Source organism: Populus euphratica, unplaced genomic scaffold, assembly GCF_000495115.2.
Source record: "Populus euphratica unplaced genomic scaffold, PopEup_1.0 scaffold38.1, whole genome shotgun sequence".
Classification (NCBI taxonomy): Eukaryota; Viridiplantae; Streptophyta; class Magnoliopsida; order Malpighiales; family Salicaceae; genus Populus; species Populus euphratica.
Genome location: NW_011499911.1, coordinates 760,104 through 779,583, shown reverse-complemented (window position 1 = coordinate 779,583; position 19,480 = coordinate 760,104). Strand labels below are relative to the sequence as shown.

At 29.5% G+C, this 19,480-nt stretch overlaps 2 protein-coding genes across 8 annotated transcripts; both read left to right on the top strand.

The window, feature by feature from the left end:
• The first annotated feature begins 1,161 nt into the window (after window positions 1–1,161).
• LOC105133996 (dnaJ homolog subfamily B member 7-like) lies at window positions 1,162–4,980 on the top strand. Of its 5 annotated transcripts, none has more exons than XM_011038209.1 (6): window positions 1,162–1,690; window positions 2,099–2,192; window positions 2,325–2,392; window positions 2,722–2,790; window positions 3,775–4,011; window positions 4,413–4,980. In XM_011038209.1, exons 1-6 carry the CDS (start codon window positions 1,577–1,579, stop codon window positions 4,563–4,565), a joined length of 735 nt encoding a protein of 244 aa, XP_011036511.1. In that variant the 5' UTR covers window positions 1,162–1,576; the 3' UTR covers window positions 4,566–4,980. The 5 variants fall into 5 exon arrangements, with proteins under 5 accessions (XP_011036511.1, XP_011036514.1, XP_011036516.1 ...); XM_011038212.1 differs by having other exon boundaries at window positions 4,409–4,980; XM_011038211.1 differs by having other exon boundaries at window positions 1,163–1,690; window positions 2,734–2,790.
• A 5,021-nt stretch (window positions 4,981–10,001) lies between these two features.
• On the top strand, window positions 10,002–12,283 carry LOC105133995 (auxin-repressed 12.5 kDa protein-like). Of its 3 annotated transcripts, none has more exons than XM_011038208.1 (3): window positions 10,002–10,747; window positions 11,651–11,740; window positions 11,851–11,925. In XM_011038208.1, the coding sequence occupies exons 1-3, from the start codon at window positions 10,474–10,476 to the stop codon at window positions 11,853–11,855; spliced, it is 369 nt and encodes a 122-aa protein (XP_011036510.1). In that variant the 5' UTR covers window positions 10,002–10,473; the 3' UTR covers window positions 11,856–11,925. The 3 variants fall into 3 exon arrangements, with proteins under 3 accessions (XP_011036510.1, XP_011036508.1, XP_011036509.1); XM_011038206.1 differs by having other exon boundaries at window positions 10,003–10,747; window positions 11,651–11,759; window positions 11,851–12,283; XM_011038207.1 differs by having other exon boundaries at window positions 10,013–10,747; window positions 11,663–11,759; window positions 11,851–12,283.
• The last annotated feature ends 7,197 nt before the right edge of the window (window positions 12,284–19,480 follow it).

Here is a 19,480-nt window from a genome sequence, read left to right as displayed (position 1 = left end):
TTTAGTTAAGGAGTTATTGATACTTCAAGTGCAAAATGATAATATAAAACCATGATAAAAATGCACTTTTAAGTACTAATCACCCCCCTTCTTTCCCTTCATTTGTCTTCTTTGCTTTTGTTGTGTTATCTCTTTCTTTCTTTACCTAGTCTTAAATGCCACCTCTGTTCATTTTATCCTTTCTTTCCTTTTACATCTAATCCATATCAAAGCAATCAAAGACTGAGATTTGCTCATCTACTTGAAGCCAATAATCCAGAGGTTCTTCAGAAGAACCTCTCAGCACCAATATCACATAATCATCAACCAAAGAAAACAAATAATCTTCTGTCATGTCTCAAAGTTTGAATATATATATATATATATATATATATATATATATATATATAGACACACACACCATATTTTTAAATCAAATAAAAAATATTTTTATTTTTATTTTTGTCTGCATGGAGATGCCAAACTAATATCGTTGTCAATTTTATAAAAAACACTAACATGTTATATGTCTTATATTGGTCAGTGCTTATGTATAGAATAAAAGCAAGAGCCGGGGGGTTTGGCTTCCCTTCATGGATTATTTTTCTCTCACTTTATGCTTTTTCAATGTGTCTAAAATAAAAATTTCAAATATTTTTAACATGTAAATCAGTCATTAAAAAAATCAGAAAATATATGAAATTTAATATTTTTTAAAATTTGAATGTAATTTGAAAGAAAACACTCTTTCTATATTTGGACTCCAAAAAATAAAATTACTTGAGAAGTAGAGTGAAGACACCGTTTATATGTGTGGTTTAATTATATTTTTTAGTTTTAAATTATTTTTTTATTTATAAATTATTTTAATATAATAATATCAAAAATATTTTTAAAAATATTTTTTTTAATATATATATATAACAACTTAAAAAAAATACAAAATACAAGACCTCGAAAGTCTTAAGATAACAGTTGAGTTTGGTGGGACCATTTGTCAAAAATGTGCCGTCAAAAGGGACCAATCACAGTGAGAGCAGAAGCTTCTGGACAAACAAATATCTACGACTCTTATTGAATCTGCATCGTCGGTCTGGCCAAACCTTATCTCACACCACAGCACATCATACATCAATTCTTTCTTAAACACTTTAGAAACATTTAACTTTATTATATTAAATAAGAGAGGCCCTAGTGGTAATTAACTATATAAATAGCTGGTTTCTGGAGGGTTCTTCCTTGAACCTTAGCAGGGAAAGGAGGTGGGAGAGGGTGGGGGATGCTTCTATTTTTAATTTTCTATTTTCTGCTTTCCAAATTCGATCAATCCTTGCCTTCACGGAAATCAATGCTAAGGTTCCGTGTTTTTGTTCATACACAATTATAACTTAACATACACCTAAGGTTTTTCGGCCTCTTTCTTTCTTTTTTCTTCTTTGAGATACAGCCCTCTGGTTTTGTTTGGTTTCTTCAATTTGTCGACAAGAAAGAATCGTGGGGTGGTCTCAGTTTTAGATTGGTGGTGCTTGTGTGTGGTTTTAAGGTTGTTCTGTTTGTGGGATTCTTAAGCGTTCTGTTTTTTTGCGTTTTCTCAACAATGGCAAACGGAGGAGAAGAGAAATGGAAAAGCGATGATTTATATCAAGTATTGGGGTTGAATAAGGAATGCACAGCTACAGAGCTCAGGAGTGCTTATAAGAAACTTGCACTGGTTAGACCTTAACCACAAACCTCTTCTCTTTTAATGGATCTTCTACATAACTGCAAAACAAGCTGATCATGATCAATCTTTTTATTCTTGTGTTCTGTTGTTGGGTTATCAGGACAATGGAATCAATTCCTGGCTAGGTTCTTGCCATGCAGGAATCTGACCATTCCGTTTTTCGTTTCTCATATTTAAACAAATGGGTCACCAAGTTTTAATCTTTCTGGTGTGAAACAAACAATTCAAAGTTATTCTAGACTCTTGCCTTCTATTTTCAAAAGGGACCGATTTATTATCTTCTCCAGGAGATAGTTGGTTCAGCAATTTTTAGTTCTTTCCTCGAGCTGGTTTTTCTAGGAGAGTAGAAATATTTTCCAGGAAAATAAGAAAAAGGTGTGTTTTTGTCTGGGACAGAGATGGCATCCAGATCGATGTTCAGCTTCAGGAAATTCTAAGTTCGTTGAAGAAGCCAAAAAGAAGTTTCAGGCAATTCAACAGGCCTATTCTGGTAATTTAGTCACACCATTTATATATTTTTTTAAAGAAAGCTGGTCGTCAAATTGCCAAATTGCAATTATAAGGAAAGGAAGGGAATCTTCTTTTTTTTTTTTTATAATGATATATAACCTTTGTGTAACAGTTCTTTCTGACGCCAACAAGAGGTTTCTTTACGACGTAGGTGTTTATGACAGTGATGACGACGAAAATGTATGCTTCCTTTCTGGATTTCTTTTTATGATTATCTCCTGTTCATATATATACACATATGTGTTTATTTTAATTTAATTCTTGTGTAATCTATTCATATAGAAAACATGTTAAACATGGTATCTCCACTGGTATATTTTAATGCTTGCGGGCCCTCCCACCCAATTCGGGTTCCATGGAAAAACCAAAAAAATCTCTTACAGCTTTTGACGAATTTTATATTGCGTTGCTGATAATTGCAAGTTGCCAGTTTGAGCATGTGGTGAAATATCTCTAAGAGATTTATTGTTTATTTCTCTTGTTTGGATTCAAATATGATGTTGAATTAGGGTTGTGTGCAGGGAATGGGTGATTTTCTGAATGAAATGGCTGTAATGATGAGCCAAACAAAGCCTAGCGTATGTCTTCTTTTGTTCCATCTTTTCTTAATTTCTCTCTTTTCATGTTTGACAATTCAAATGTGCCTGTCAAAAGGTCAAGAGTCCAATTAGTACGAAAATGCTGAATATATTTCGAAAAATCGCAACGATGCCCGCTTGTTTTCTTGGTGCATGTGGATCCTAATCGTAATTGAGGTCTTATCTGTTTTATATAGTTTTAGTACATTGATTTAAGTTATCAATTTTTTTCTTTAGCTAAAAAACTATTATAATATTAAGGTAAAATCTTACTTCCATAAAAAGCTTAAACATTTGACTTGTTCTACTTCAAAAAACTTGCTTTGAATCATATCCCATGAATAACGTTATTGGCCCCATCAACGACTCCTCGGTTCAGTGAGCTGAGACTGAGGGAAGGTGCTAGCTAATGAGCCTCATGAACAAGTTCGGTAGCCCCAGAGCAAAATAGGCGAAATTATTCCGGCCTGTGGGCTACATGTGTCCTAGCATCACAGTAAATGTGTCGTTAATTCTTGTGTGGTAGGATGTAACTGGCTTTGCAGAATTACTGCAGTTATTTGGTACGTTAGGATGATTTGTGTGCTTCATGTTCAGTAAAATACTATCGAAGACGATGCAGTGCTGTCCTAGTCACTGACATTATAATTTGATTTGTTAGTACTCTTGATCTTTTATGTTAGGCAAGTTTTCTAGCTTTTTGTAAAAAAGTTGAAGGTTTGTTTTAAATCCAAACCTGCAATCTGATATCTAGAAAATGAGACAATTAAAGATAACTGGGATTGAATAAGCTTGCATTTTGCTTTTATGCAAGTATGCTTTCAATTTAAGTTAATCAGCAGAAATGGCCTTTGTGAAGGTTTTCACAAGGGGTTGCGCTGAAAACCTTGATGACAGCGACTCTGGGCGTTAAAGTTTTGACTTTGTAGTTTTTTCGCGCACCCGCACACATATATTGATAGCAGCTGCAATGTGAATTATCAGGAAAACATGGAGGAGAGCCTAGAGGAACTGCAAGAATTGTTTGACGAGATGTTCCAAGAGGATCTGCATTCGATTGGGATTGACAGTCAGGCTGCTCCTTCATGTTCTCCTTATGTATCCTACAGCGAAAGTTCCAACTCAAATAACAAACGTGTTTCTTCTGATATGAACTTGGGGAAGACTAAAGTGGATGATTCTTCTAGCTTCAACTCTCACTTTGAGAAATTCTGTTTAGGGGTAAGTAGTCTACGATCTCTTGTATACAATGTTAAGTGATTGCCATCTCAATTATATTGTTTTGCTGTTCAGTTATAACCAGGCTGTGGGATAGTGGACTTAGGGGAAGGCCTCTATCAAATCCAGTATAACAATCATATCCCAAAAACATCCTTGAAAACAAGGCTTAATTAATTTTGACAAGGTTGATGATATAAGCAGAAATCTCACTATTTGGTAGCTTGGAGAATTCAAGATATTTAAATTGAATTAGTATTACAATGCCCCCTAGTTAACTTGGTGTTTGTGGCAGGATTTCGAGATGTTTATCTTTAAACCTTAACAAAGTGCCATTTACATAAATTTTATTGTCTTTGATCTCCTTGTTGATGCATTACTTATGTTTGGTGTTATGAAGACAGGTGGAACAGCAGCAACCTTTCAAGAAGGCGAAGGAGGGAGTAAGAGGAGGAATTCAAGGAGGAGCCAGCGGCAGAAGAAGGCAAGACAAGAAACAAAGAGTTTCTTCGGGTTATGATGTCTCCTCCCATGACTACGGTATATCTGCATCATGAATCATGCTGCAATCAAATGGTTGGTGCTCTCCAACCTTCAAGATTCTGGTCAACTCACGCCTGTTGGCATGGCTGTCTCAGAGATGAAGGTGCACTTAGCAGACAAATCGAACTAATTGGGAAAGAGATTTATTCACCTTGAAGGGTTTAGAAGCAAACGACATCATTGTTGCTGGCGATTAAACCAAACACGAATTAATTAGTTTGGTTTTTGGAGAATGACAATGGTCATAATGAAACTGTCTGTGATCATGCTGTCTTGCTATATGCTTGGTGGCACTGCGCCTCTGTTTTCAGTTGTTTTCAGTTTTATTGCTCCCTCTTCTTTTTGATGTGTTCATACCTTTGATTACCAAGTAATTAAATTCTCATGTTGGCCCTATCACAATGAATGGCATGATCATACTTGGCTGGAGATTGGAATGGTGCACACAAGGATTGCTTAGCTAGGCACCACATGAGGGAACACGATGAAATTCTCTGTGCACGCTCCATATTTCTGTTTTAGCGCTGGATCCACAGATGAGGATGCTATAATGGCAAAATTTCTGGTCAATGGGACGTCCATTTTTGGACACGATGGCCCTACAACACTGGGGTACAGGACCCTACTATCTTGTGTTTCCAAGCACGATGGACGAGAGCATTATAGTGATTGGCCCACCAGTCCCAATACAATCCTGATTAACCATATTGCTTTGATGATGAAGGCAACAAACACTGGGCCTCGACTTCCAAGCAAGTTGCTGAAGGTTGATTGGATCGTGCGTTTGGCCACAAAGTGGTCGTCTTTTTTCCACAGTTTCCACGCTCCAGGGCCAACTTGGGCTCTACTTGCATGCTTTTTCCCGTCGTTATTGCAAATTATAGTATGCAAGCTAGCAGGTATTGTCATTAGCATTTTTGGTGTCCGAGTAATTGAGCTTCAAAGCACTGCTGCAAAATTGGTGAGATTGAAATGAAGTAAGAAAAGGGGGTTTGCATTTAGATATAGATTGTAGAACTTGCTTGCAGGGAGGCGGGGAAAATACCTGAGGCTGAATGAATTTCCAGAGCAAATTTCTCAAAGCCAAGATGAATAGAATTAAGATGATATCAGATATGGAATTTAATTCGGTTGGAAATTTATTTTAATTAAATAAATTATAAGTAAATAAAAAATTAATGTTTTTCTATTCAAAGAATCCTTAGTGTTTTTATAATTAATTCATTATTTATAGTAGCTAATTAAAGATTAATTAATAATGATGAGAATTAATTCTTATTAATTCTTAGCCTTTAATTTTTAAAATTCATTATAAAAATAGAGAAGAAGGAAGAGTTTTAAACCTGAATTTTTTTAAATTTTACACCCTCTTCTTTACTCTATTTATAGTGTTTTTTTTTTATTTTAATTTTCATTCTAAATCTGAAGTTTATGATTATTAATTAATAATGATTTTCATTCTAAATCTTTGATTCAAATACCTTATTTAGAAGTGTATCTAAACTAAGATGGTGATGTTAGAATCTTAGGATGCATCTTGTAAACATCCTAATTGCACAAGTATGGAGCAATAAAATTTTAAAGATAAATAATTCATCCTTGATAATAAAAAAAAATATTATTTTAAAGTGTTTTAACAAGTAAATATTATTTTTATTTTAATTTAAGCAAAGTTAATTTTATTATAATCATGCATTCAAGTTTTTTGATTTTATATCAATTGCAAATTTAAATATATGCTTAGCATGGATATTAGTATTCTATTATTATTTTTATGTTAAAAACATGTTGTCCATTAATTATGCTTTTACATGATTATAGAATTAAACTTATATAAACTTTAAGTTTTTCTTGAAAACTTTCTTATGTTAAATATGATTTGTAATGATAAACTAAGCATCGTTACCCCCACTAATTTAACACACGCACGGGGTTGGTTTTACTAATTCACATTTAATGGCTTCAATATTGGGGAAGTCTGTCCTTATTTTTCTTGAAATGGTAAAATAACTTCTTATCTTGAGATTTATATAAACAAACTAGTCAAGTACTTTTTATTTCTTTTTGGAAATGGATGACTTTTATATTTGCAAATGTATTATTTGTATTATTTGAAACTATACACAAACTTTATTTATTCTACATTTGAGACAATGAAATTTGAAAAGAGAGAGAAAGTCAATATAAATGAGGGAATATAAACGAGGGAGAAGAGAAAAATGGCCACCTGTTTGCATTCAAGCAATAAAAAAAAGATTGATTTTGGTGTTGATAAATTCTTTTTAATAAGAGAAGTTTTTCAGGTGTTTTTAAAATTTTATATCGTTGAAAAAATAAATTAGGCCTAAGTAAGAATTTTCATATTAGGTTAGATTTTATGTTTTTTAAACCAATTTAGGGGTGTTTTTCATGGTGATATTTAAAAAATATATATATTAAGATGATTATATGTTGGATCAACCTGCTAAATCCACAAACCAGTTTATAAAATTATGATAATCTCATATAAAAAATTAAAAAAAAATTATAAATCTCAATTTCCAATCAATTTAATAACGGAGGATGAGATATTAAAAAATATTAATTAAAAAAACATAAAAAATTATTTAAATAAACTTAGGTTAACTTCCCAGACATGTGTGGACCAAGTCATGATACCATGATAATTTCATAGAAGACAAACTAAAATAAATTATAAAATTTAATTTCCAATTAATCCAATAATGTAGGATGAAATTGAAAAAAATACTTGAAAAAAGAATAAAAAAATTACCCAAGTTCACCGAGTTAACTTATCAAATCCATAACTTGAGTTATGAACCCGAGATAACCTCATAAAATATAAAATAAATTATAAAGTGTAATTCTTAACCAATTCAATATTGAAGTATGAAACTAGTAAAAAAATTACATTAAAGAAAATTTAAGTTAAATAAGCTCACCAAACACGTAAACTAGGTTATGATATTGAAATAATCTCATGAAAAAAAATTAAAATAAATTATGAAGCTCAATGTATAATAAACTTAATATTATATGATGAAATCAGAAAAAAAAATTAAATAAAAAAAAACTAATGAAAAGAAACAAATCACTATTCTAGTGAACAATAATTCGTGAGGAGGGAACATTGAATTTCCCTTTCCAATTAGTGTTTATTATAATTATAATATACAACAAAAAAAAATCAAATAATTCTCATAATAGCTATAAAATATTTTGATATCATAAATAATAAATTAATCATTGACTAAGTCTGATTATATCTTCACACATTCTTTATGAAAACAATGGAACTATCAGTTTTCAAACACACTCCAAAAATAAAGTCTTGAAAACTTTAGAATTCAATTGCGCTTTCTATAGCTGTATTTTGGGTTGAAATATATGAGTTTTAATATAGGTTTTATCTCTAAGTTTAGTTATTTCTGGAAAACCAAAGATTCAGAAAATAATATGTAGAGAAGAAAAAAAATGTGTTTGTTGAATGAACATGTATGAAGCTTTTAAATGAGCTTGAATTGAATTTTTTGAATTGAGTGATTAGAGATATTTATAGATGTTAGTTATGTTAATATGTTAATTTATCTTGTGAAAACTAATATTGCAATTATTTCATAATAGATCGAGTTAAATATGTCTCATGAGAGTGAAATTGTGCGTGTTTCATAGCAAGTGGAATAATGATGGAAAGTATCTCATGATAAGTGAAACAAATAAATATTTTTTTATTGAGAGATTGATGCTTGTTACTGGTGTGGTATTCATAGTCCATTGATGGAAATGCTGCTAATTCAGTTCTATATAGAAAATTTGTGTGCATAGTGATGCTTGTGGCGCTGCTCTAACCTCTCGGGAACTTGAAAAATACATCGAGGAGTGTTTGCCGCTGAAATGTTTTGCAGTTTGGGGCTCATCTGGATGACCATAACGTCTGGTGGTTGGGCGTGGCCTAAATAGCAAGGATGTTTAAGTGTCCAAACACTAGGAATATTGAAAAAAAAAAAAAAACAATTTATGCATTATCACGATCAAACCACAAAACCTTATATATGCGTCCCTTGATAAAAGACCTTTCCTTTTCTTTACATATATATATATATATATATATATTAAATAATTATAAGTGTCTAAATCAATTTATATATACCTCAATTAATTTTTTAAGATCTTTAATTTAATGACCATATAAATATCTAATTACTCTAAAATTTATAATATTCAAACTAATAACTTCTAAAAAACAAACTTAATATTTAACCTACCTCTGCATACTATCATTTTACTACTTTGGTTAAAAGAGTGGATGACATGGACGAAATGTAGCAAGTTCTAGTATTAACCCCCTCTTGTAACTTCGTCCCCCAAGAAAAAAAGGGCAAAAAAAGGAAGCCAATCCATAGCATTAAGACAAATGACATTCAGTGTGAAGGAGATGGTAAAAGATCGTCCAGATGAGAGAAGTGGTTAGTTGGGGGAAATAAGATACAAATTAATGAGAAGCAGAAACAAACTATTAAATTAAATGTACTAATTCTTTCACTATCATGCCCTAATAACCAAATTGAAAAATCTGTTGAGTTATTTGGGGGAAATAAGGCACAAATTAATTAGAAGCAGAAACAAACTATTAAATTAAATGTATTAATTCTTTCACTATCATGACCTAATAACCAAATTGAATAATCTGTTGAAACAGCGATCAAGTGTAAGGCCACAGTCTGTACAAAGCCGAAAGAGGTTTTTTTTTTTATTTATGTAGATGTTCAGACCCGCTTTTACATATTACAATAAATTTTATAATTCATTAAATATTTTATAAATTTAATAATTACATACGATACCACAAAATAATAGATATGTATAATAAGATTTGAATCCGGATATAAAAAAAAAAAGAAGCACAAATCTCTCATATAGCTGTGCTAACATCTCAAGTACTGGTAAGAGCATTTCCTGATCATACGAAGCTGGAGGGGACCGTAACGACTTTTATGTGTAAATGTCGTAATCCAATAGAAGACTTTAAGCCAACTATGAGAGCACACGTCTCTTGTTCGAAGCTTTCATTGAGTTCAACGACACTTTCACCATCCAGTTCTGGTAGATCTAGATTTCCCCACAACCTTATCCAGTTGACGTGTAAGGATGGACACTTGCATGTCTAGCACGTTACTACACTTACTCATCAATTAGCGGTTTATTTTTATATTTTAAAAATATTTTTAAAACACTTTTTTTTTTATATATTTTTTATTTTAGATTATTTTGATATGTCAATATTAAAAATAAATAAAATATTATTTTAATATATTTTTAAATTAAAAATATTTTAAAAAATAACTACTACTACAATTTAAAACACCTTCTTCTTTTTTTATACTGGCTTCTTGTTATATAGACTCTCTTTTGTTTTCTTCTATTCTTGCTCGTCATAGTATACTCCCACCATTTTTTTTTCTTTGGCTATAAAAGAAATTCAATTAACTTTCCTGTTTTAGTTGTTATGCACAGATGATTCTATATTTATCAGGCTTATGAATGGCTAGCTAGTTATGGCAATTAGATGATCTAAAATATTTACCAAATAAATTTGATGGCTGCTAACAAAGCCATATTAGTCGTTGCATCAGTATAACCATCAATATCCACCCCCTATCCTCTCTCTCTTTTCTCTCAACTTTCCTCTATAAAGAACCCTAAACCACCATTTCTTCACAGAAAAAAAAAAACCCAAAAAACTAGAAATAAAATAAAACCTTCCTCTTATCTTCTCTCTGCGTTTCGCTCCCCTTTCCCTCTCTTAGTAACAGTCGTACGTTTTCAGGTCTAGCAGAACGAAAAAGCCAAGAAGAAAATTGTTTTGATTTTAGGCCTCTCTCGGTTGTCACACAAGAGAAAATCTGATTTTTGTCATATATAATGGGATTTCTCCATAAGCTATGGGACGAAACGCTTGCTGGCCCCATGCCGGACAGTGGGCTTGGCAAACTTCGAAAGTATGATTCATTCTCTGTACGATCATCACCTCCTGTTGATGCCGCTGCAGCTAATAGCATTGAGGACATGAACATAACTCGGAGCATTACTATTGTTAGGACAAACAGTTCCAAATGTTTGAGGAACATTTCTGTTAATTCTTGTTCCGCTCCTGAGTCGCCTGCTACCCCTAGCACTCCTACGACACCTCTGACACGTAAGCTTACTATTATGTGTGTGGTTTTGCATGAGTGAAATTAACATTTAGGATATGTCAACCAATAAATTATTGTGAATGATTGTTTTTCTTTACCTTTTGCTCTCTTTGTTTGTCTCTACTGTGGTGCTTTCGACTGTGATGTTCTCAAATTCGGTTGCTGAGATGAGGTTAGAAAAGAAATCAAAATTGGAACCTGCAAGTTGGTTTCATTTCAAATAAATCTTGAAATTAAGAATTCAAAGAATTAATTACAGATATCTCAAAAAATTATTTTAATATAAAAATTTAAATTGTTAAATAAAATTTTATAATATAATTTATATTATTTTTTAACATATTCCTTTAAGTTAAATCTTTTTGAATTTAAAACTTACATAGGTCATACTACTTCATTCTTAATTTTCATCAAATAAATAGGAGATTGTGAAATTTAAATTTATAATTATTTGGTTATTAAAATTTTGATATTATATTAAATAATCATTTCAATCCAAAAATTTATATTATTAAGTAAAATTTTAAAATAAATTTATATTAATTTTTTATATGGAGAGATCTAAGAAATAGCAGGGAAAGAAAAGGAAAACAAAAAAAGATATTCAGAGTCATGAATTTAATAGTAATAAATATAGAGGAAGGGCACGAAATTTCAACTTTTCATCCATTTCTTCCATGTTTGTTTCATAACAACCATGCATGAATATAGATACACGGCCTAAAAAATTATTCCATTAGTTGGTGTTTTGTTACTTAATTATTAAGAAATAGCCAGAGAAGAATCTTTACACTAGTTGGTGTATTGCGTGTAGGATTTCAAGTTTCTTCTTTCAGTTTAAAGCTTTAATTAGTTGGCGTTTATGTATGTTAATGTCGACCTTTGGTTATGATGCATGCATGCTGCTGGGATCACAGGGACACCACGCGGGGATTTCAGGAGAATAACGACGAGAAAATCGGCAGATGAAGCATTAGAAAGCGGCGAGCCTAGAAGTCTGACTATTTATGATTGGTTCTCTCTCTGTTTTATTTTTGCTATAATCACATTTATTTTCCTCGTTTATGGATGGTCCCTCATGCTTCTCAATATGTTTGTTTTGCAGGATAGTGATAAATGCTTTGGATCATTGAGAGAGGAAGTGACCATTTTTCTCGATGTCAATCGGCACCAATATTAAGCATAAAGAAACCTTCATGGAATGTATATGTGTATATAACCCAATCTGGAAAGAAATTATTGTAAATATATAAGACGGTTCTCAATAATCACAGAAGGAACCACCACTGCTTCGATCTTGGAGTTTCCTGGAGATGATGGAGTCGGAAAACAGGATATCTGATGATTCAAGCGACCTGGTTTCACCACAACCTTGCTCATTTCAGAATGTTCATTATTTTTCCCTTTTCTTCCATGGTTTTGTAATCTGGTTTTGTCCTTGTGTGTGTGTATATATATATATATATATATATATGAATTCTGTATATTGGCCTCTGATACATCACCGAAACTTATCGAAGCACTGACAAATAATTTCAGAAAATATGTGCCGTTTCATTCTCTAACTCAAACTGTAAGTGGTGTGATGTTTTTTATTTCAACATCTAACAAGTTTTGGACTGCGTGATACAGTGGAGTCCTTTCCCACTACATAATTGTATTTGAGAAAATTGTGATTATTGAGACCCAAGCTTTACTTCATTATTATACCCCCAAAAAAAAAAAAACTGCAGTCATTATTAAAATTTTAAAAGGTGTTTAAAAAATTAAATTTTTTAATTTTAAATTATTTTTTGTATTTTTAGATCATTTTAAGTTATGAATAAATTTAAAAAAAATATATTTTAATATTTAAAAAAAAAAAAAACTTTAAAGAACAACTATTTACAATACCTAAAATCTTGCTTCAGAAGTTCTCGAATATATAATTGCTAAATTAAGCTTACTTGTTTATGGTATGTTGTTATTAATTACTTGTATTTTTTTTTTAACTTTGCTTTAAATAGATAATATATAAGAACTAGGGCCTTCCCCAATTAAAACCTTTTGGTTTTATTAATTTCTTATTACATAAAAACAAAATGCTTCGGCTTGCAATTGTTCATTATAAATGTTTGATTTTCCTATGGTTTCTTCATGTATCTACATAATCTGTAACAATCCATACTTGTGTAATTAACAGTATCCTCAAGAGATAAATGGTAGAAATGCTAGGAATTTTGAAATTGTGGTTAATATTGATTATGAATTTTATGTTTTATAAACATTGATTGATTACATGGTTTAAAGAAAATATTTAGGAAGATGTCTTGGAAAGTAATATAAAATCATTTCATTGTGCTTCAATTATTAATTAATTAAATTTTTAAATTGATATAGTTCTTGTGACAATACCAAAGCCTTAGAACTTGTTTGTTTGTTAAAAATAATTTCTTTTAGAAAATGACTTTCATGAAAAATAGATTTCAAAAAAATAAATTATTTTTTTATGTTCAGCAGTCTCATATAAAATGAATTCTAAAATACTTTTCAGTATTTCACTATGTCATGGAAAATAAATTAAAAAATATTTTTTTAATTTTTGTAAGTTTATTAAAAAAATAAGGACTAAATCTTACAAATAAAAAATTAGAGGATGAAATTTTAAAAAATAAATTGCATAAATTATTTTAAATAAAATAAATAAAAATAAAAATCAAATCTGATAGTTAAAAAAAGTTAAAAGATGATGAAATTTAAAAAAATTATTTCAAATAAAATAAATAGTAATAAAAAAAATCCAAATCTGATAAATAAATAAAATTTAATTAAGAAAATGTAAAAAAAAAAATAACAATCAAAAGAATGAAGACTAAAATTGATGTAAAAATCAAATTCTAAGAGATAAAATTGAAAAAAAAAAGGATTCAAAACAAAATATAAAGCATTAAAAAGATGAATAATCAAATTTGATATAATTAATAAATAACAATATATTTTTAATTTTTTTACAATTTCTAGAAAATGTTTTACTACCCAAAATAAAAGGAAAATATTTTAAAAAAACTAAGTCAATTTGTTTTTTGTCTAGAAAATATTACTCATTGACAAATTTTTTTAATGGTAAATAAATATGAAAAAATTTGAAAAAATAATTTCTAATAAACTATTTTCTTGAAACAAACGGGGCCTTAATAAAATTAATCAATTAAGAGTTAGAATTTCATCATTTTTATTTTATTAAATTAAATTAATAAAATTAAACAAAAGGTTGCGATAATTTCATGCAAATTGCTAACTAAAAATTATTTCACTTAAAAATATATCTTAAAGAATAATATAAACTACTTATTGAACCTTACTTACTAACTTTAATTTTTTTTTTTAAAATAAGATGAGTAATCCTGCTAATATATACATATTTGTAGATAATAACTCTAAGATCCAGGATAATAATTTCATTGATAGTGCAATTAGAAGAAATTATTTGATATTCCATCCTAGTTAAAGAACAATGTTAGCATGGTTTTCATTTGGAGTTGGCCACTTTTCATTGAAAAATCATGGATGTTTCAATGGAAAATTATTATTATTATTATTATTGAAAAAAAAGATCGCTCTAGCAACAACTCCTGCAAAGTTGAGAGCATACTCGACCAAATAAAACACCAACACCTAGAGAAGATAGCGTAACAACATCTCCATACAATTAAGGTTGTGGTATAGCAGAAAAAGAGATTTGTTTTTTTTCTCTTCGCTTAAGTTTGATTTTTTTTGTGCATACTTATTCCTTCAATGATTTTTTATTTATTTATTAAACTAATAGAATATTTAATGAATCTCAAAAATAATTATAATACGTGTATACTCATTCGAATATCCTAAATTTAAAAAAAAATAGCATATTTAACAATGGATAAGGCTAGAAAACAATAGTTGAATCATTTATGGCACCTTATTTAGCAAGGCCATCAACGCAAGTATTGTCCTCTCTCAAAACAGGACGCAACTTGCAAGTCCAGTCTCTAGTTAGTTCAGTCGATTCGATTCTTCCAATTTATTTTCTTTTCTAATTTTGTTTTAATTATTGAAAAATTTATATTAAATATATGGTGAGTGGATCCAATTAAGACTAAATTAAAAATAAATTCCATTTACTTTTTAGGCTAAAATTTTATTAAAAATTATTTTCCAATAAATTTTTTTTATTATTTAACATTAACATTAACATGATTAAAAAAATTTATAAATAAATAAAAAATTAATGCCAAAGAATTCTTATTAACATTAACATTAACATGATTAAAAAAATTTATAAATAAATAAAAAATTAATGCCAAGGAATTCTTGGTTGGACTATTTTTATGAAACCCAAAATTTTATATCCATGTAAAAACAAAAAACAAAAATTTCTTGTAATTTATATAATATAAAGTTAAAGAATAATAAATTAGGTTTAAACTATACACCCTAGCTCAACTCAGGTTTGGGCATGAGCCCCAAGTCCAAGGCTATGGCTCTTAGGCCCCAAGTTCTAGATTTTTTATTTGAGTTTGGATCTATTTTTTATATTGTGTAATTTAATTTGAATTTATTATAAAATAAATTTTTGATATGCATGCTTAGAAAATTGATTTTTATAATAAAATATTTTATTATTTATTAAACTATTTTTTATTGGTCTATAATTCATTGATAGATTTTCCAATGGAAACATGCCATTTATGAGTTTTTAATCAGGGATATCAGGTCTCTTGATAATTCATTCATTGAAGTTGCTTACTAAACAAAAACACCAACATTATAAATTGTTACAGGAAACTATGTTGATAAATCCATCGATATATATATATATATATATATATATGAAAATAGTTCACAACTAACTGCTAATCAACAAACCACATTATTATCAAAAATATTAATTTCCATGCCGTAACCATTAATAACTATTTATATAATTTTAGAATATGTAATCTGATGCTTTATTTTCCTTTCTACGAGTAGTATGCTGTCTTGGGCATTTTTTCTATATTAATATATAAATGTACAAAAGTAAAAATTATTTAAAAATTTGATTGATTATTATATTCTTAATATAATATTAAGATTACAATATGCTAAGACTAATAATATATGATCCTAAAAAAAAAGAATTGAAACTTATAAATTTCTCAAAATTAATCAATCCCATTTTTAGTTACTTCCTATTTATACACAAGTTAAAACCTTAAAAAACATAAACTAAACTTCTTCTTTTTTAAGTTTACTGATTTTTAATGTAACTTTATTTTGACCATTAAAATTCCAAAGAAGCTTAAGATCTCCAATAACATAGTATCTTAATGTTAATTTCTAACTATATACTCACAAAACAAATTGTGTAAATTATATAGTGGTAGTTAATTTTTCTCCACATCTTCAATTTCTTTAATAAAAATCTCTATTAAAATATTCATATCTTCAAACATGTTTCCATAAAAAATCTTCATACCAAAATCTTTATTGAGTCTTCATGCATATCTCTCACGTCTTTAAAAGGATCAAAAACCCTTTTTAAAGTTTTTATAACTATTTGTCTCTAAAAAGATGAGGAATCCTTCTTAATATTTCCATAACCATTTGCATTCAAAAAAATCAAAAATTCTTTCTTCAGTTTCTATGACTGCTTATAGAACATAGCCTTGCATTCTTAAACATATACACAAATTATATTACATACTTTTTATTATTGGATTGATTCTTTCAACAAGTAAGACAATTAAGATTTTTTTTCTCTCTTGTAGAAATCTTAACAAAATTATAAAGAGAACTCTCATGCAGACATTTTATAATATACACAAAAAGGGTAACATCACTTATAATACATGTATTTTCTTCCTCCATTTCTACTAGGTAAATCTTTCAAACATATATACTTAAAAGACTTTAAAGGCATATAATGGTGTATAATTTTTACCAAATAAAAAAAGTTGTTTAGGGCCATGCCTAAATGTTCAACACATTTTTTGTCTTATTACTATTTGAGTCATGTTTAGGTCATGGTCTAAACGCAATAAAGTTTTTCTTTTATTGCCTTATTGTCATTTAGATCATAACCCAAACAATAATACCTATGATGTTTGTAACCCTGTCCATATAGCTCCACCCTTACCTTTATATTAAGTTGTTCAACACGTGCATACCTAAATAACCTGGTCAGTCTAATCCCACCCTGACATACCATGTTATGCATTTTTTTGGGATTCCTAGAAGTAGCACACTCAAACTTGTCACATATAAAAAAAAAAACTTACATAGAGGAGACACCATTGTTTTCTCTGCATAAAAAGAAAGGTTTTTTCTATGCAAAATGGACACCATTAAGCTTTTTTATGAAACTCATGTCACCTTATGAGAAAAAAAAAAGTTGCAAGGGTTCCAAGGGCATCAAACATGACATCCATTAGGGCTTGGAGGATGTGACACGCTACCCAAGGCTATGATCCTTCCTCACACTCTAGTACATGATACTTATATACCAAGCACTTTTTTTTTCCTTTAAATTTAGTCCCTCAATTTTAAAGACCTCTTTAATTCAGTCTTAGAATTTTTTAATTGATTTTTTTCGATTTCATCCTTTAATATGGGTTTATTGAAAATTATATTTCATAATCTATTTCGTTTTAATTTCTATAAGGTTAAAACCGTGTGAAAAAAAATTCCAACATTGGGTTAATACTCAATTTTGTTATCATTTATATTTTTAACATGCAGTTAGATTAAAAAAAAGTAGTTTAATAAAAAAACCAAATTATTAAATTTTGTGGAGTCCATGACCTGGTTTGCCAGTTTGGCAAGGTAACCCAAGTTGCCTTAATTTGTGGATATGGTGAGGTAACTCTTTTTTTCTTGAACTCGATTTTGTGATCATCTATTTTTTTATCAAGTAATTAAGAAAATAGTTTTAGAAAAAACCATGTTATTAAACTTTATGGAATACATTAATCGGTTCGCAAGTTTGGAAAGTTGACTTGTTTATGGATTTGGATGGTTTAACTTTTCTTTTCTTTTTTATAATTTTTTTTCAATATCATCTTTTAACATTTGATTAATTGAGGGTTGTGCTTCATAATTTTTCAGTTTACTTTCTATAGGGTTTTCACAATCTCTGACAAACATCTTATTATTAGGGAGCACCTCATTTTGTGATCATCTATTTTTGTAATTATATAGTAAAATAAAGAATAATTTTGGAGAAAAATCAAGTTATTGATCTTAAAGGAGTCCATGATCCAATTTGCGGGTTTACCAACCAACCTTATGTGTCTCTTCTTCTATTTTTGTCCTTTATTTTTTTAATCTGTTTTTTTCAAGTTCATGAAAAATATACTTCATGATTTATTTTACACTGATTTTTATAGGATTATCATGATTTCAAACAAAATTCTAACATTGAATTAATGCTTGATTTTGGAAGCATATAGTTTTTTATCATATAATTAAAAAAAATAGTTAAAAAAAAGCTATGAAACCTAGTAGAATCCATGAGCTGGGTCATTGAGTGACCTAGGTCAATTTTATCATCCCAATATTTTAAAAAATAAGATTTCATCTTGAAAAAAAATTTAAAAGTTAACTTATATTTACACCAATTGTTTGGATTATTTTTGAACTTGTAAAACTAATTAATCCATGTCAAAACAACTTCAATATCATTTAATTTAAAACTTAATCCAATAAAAAAATCAAATTAAAAGGTTATGATAATGAGCTGTTTGGTCAGATTACTTACACCATCAAGAAATTCCCACAACTTTAACATTTGTTTTTTATATTTATAAAAAAATAATTGATTAAGCTCGTGATGAATCGTCAGTAAATAGACCAATCAAGAATACACATGAGCAGGGGGGGTAACCAGGGGGAGGCGGGCAGGGCCAGAACCCCACAAAATATTTTAAATTTTTGTATTTTTAGTGCTCAAATATAGAATAATATAATATATTTTTATTTTAAATAGATAAGTTTTCTAATAATAAATTATATCTTGAATTTTAACTCTACTATATAATTCCGCTATTATATAATTCCAGCTCCGCGCCTGTACATGAGGTCTTGGTCGTCTTTCTCTTTCATGTTTATGCCTAGAAGTCATTTGCAAGATCCAAAATGGTGAATAAAGAGCAATGCCACTTGTTAGCGACAATTTCCAATTATGAGAAAATTAACCCAACAAGAACTAAAAGCCAACCCATCTCGAGAAAATTACAGCAGAATTTTTTATTTTATTTTTTTGGGTTAGAGGAAGAGAGCATATTATGATTGTTTGATGGAAGCATTAATGCCATGGATAAATCTCATGTTTGGCTAATAAATGCGTGGCCGATGCAAGTGCCAACTGTTCCATTGACCATAAACATCAATTTTTGCAGGAATGGCAGCGAATATACCAGTTTTTTTCTCCACTCCAGAGGTGAAAGTCTACTCTAAAGAAATTGATGAACACGAGAATTTAGCAACAAGAATGAGAAATAAAAAAGAGAATGGTGTTTAAGAAAAGAGAAGCCATGGCTATAGAATAATGTTTATTATCGGATGCAAGGCAACGTCGAGAAGCAGCACCGGCGATCCTTCCTGCTATTTACCATAGAACTTCGCGGCTTCAAGCAAACCCTCGATCAAGTTAGGAGGCTGTTAACTCAAAATGTGCCAGTCGAAATATTTTTAGTGTTAATGATTGAAATAGAGCTATATCCCATATGATTAAGAAGAAG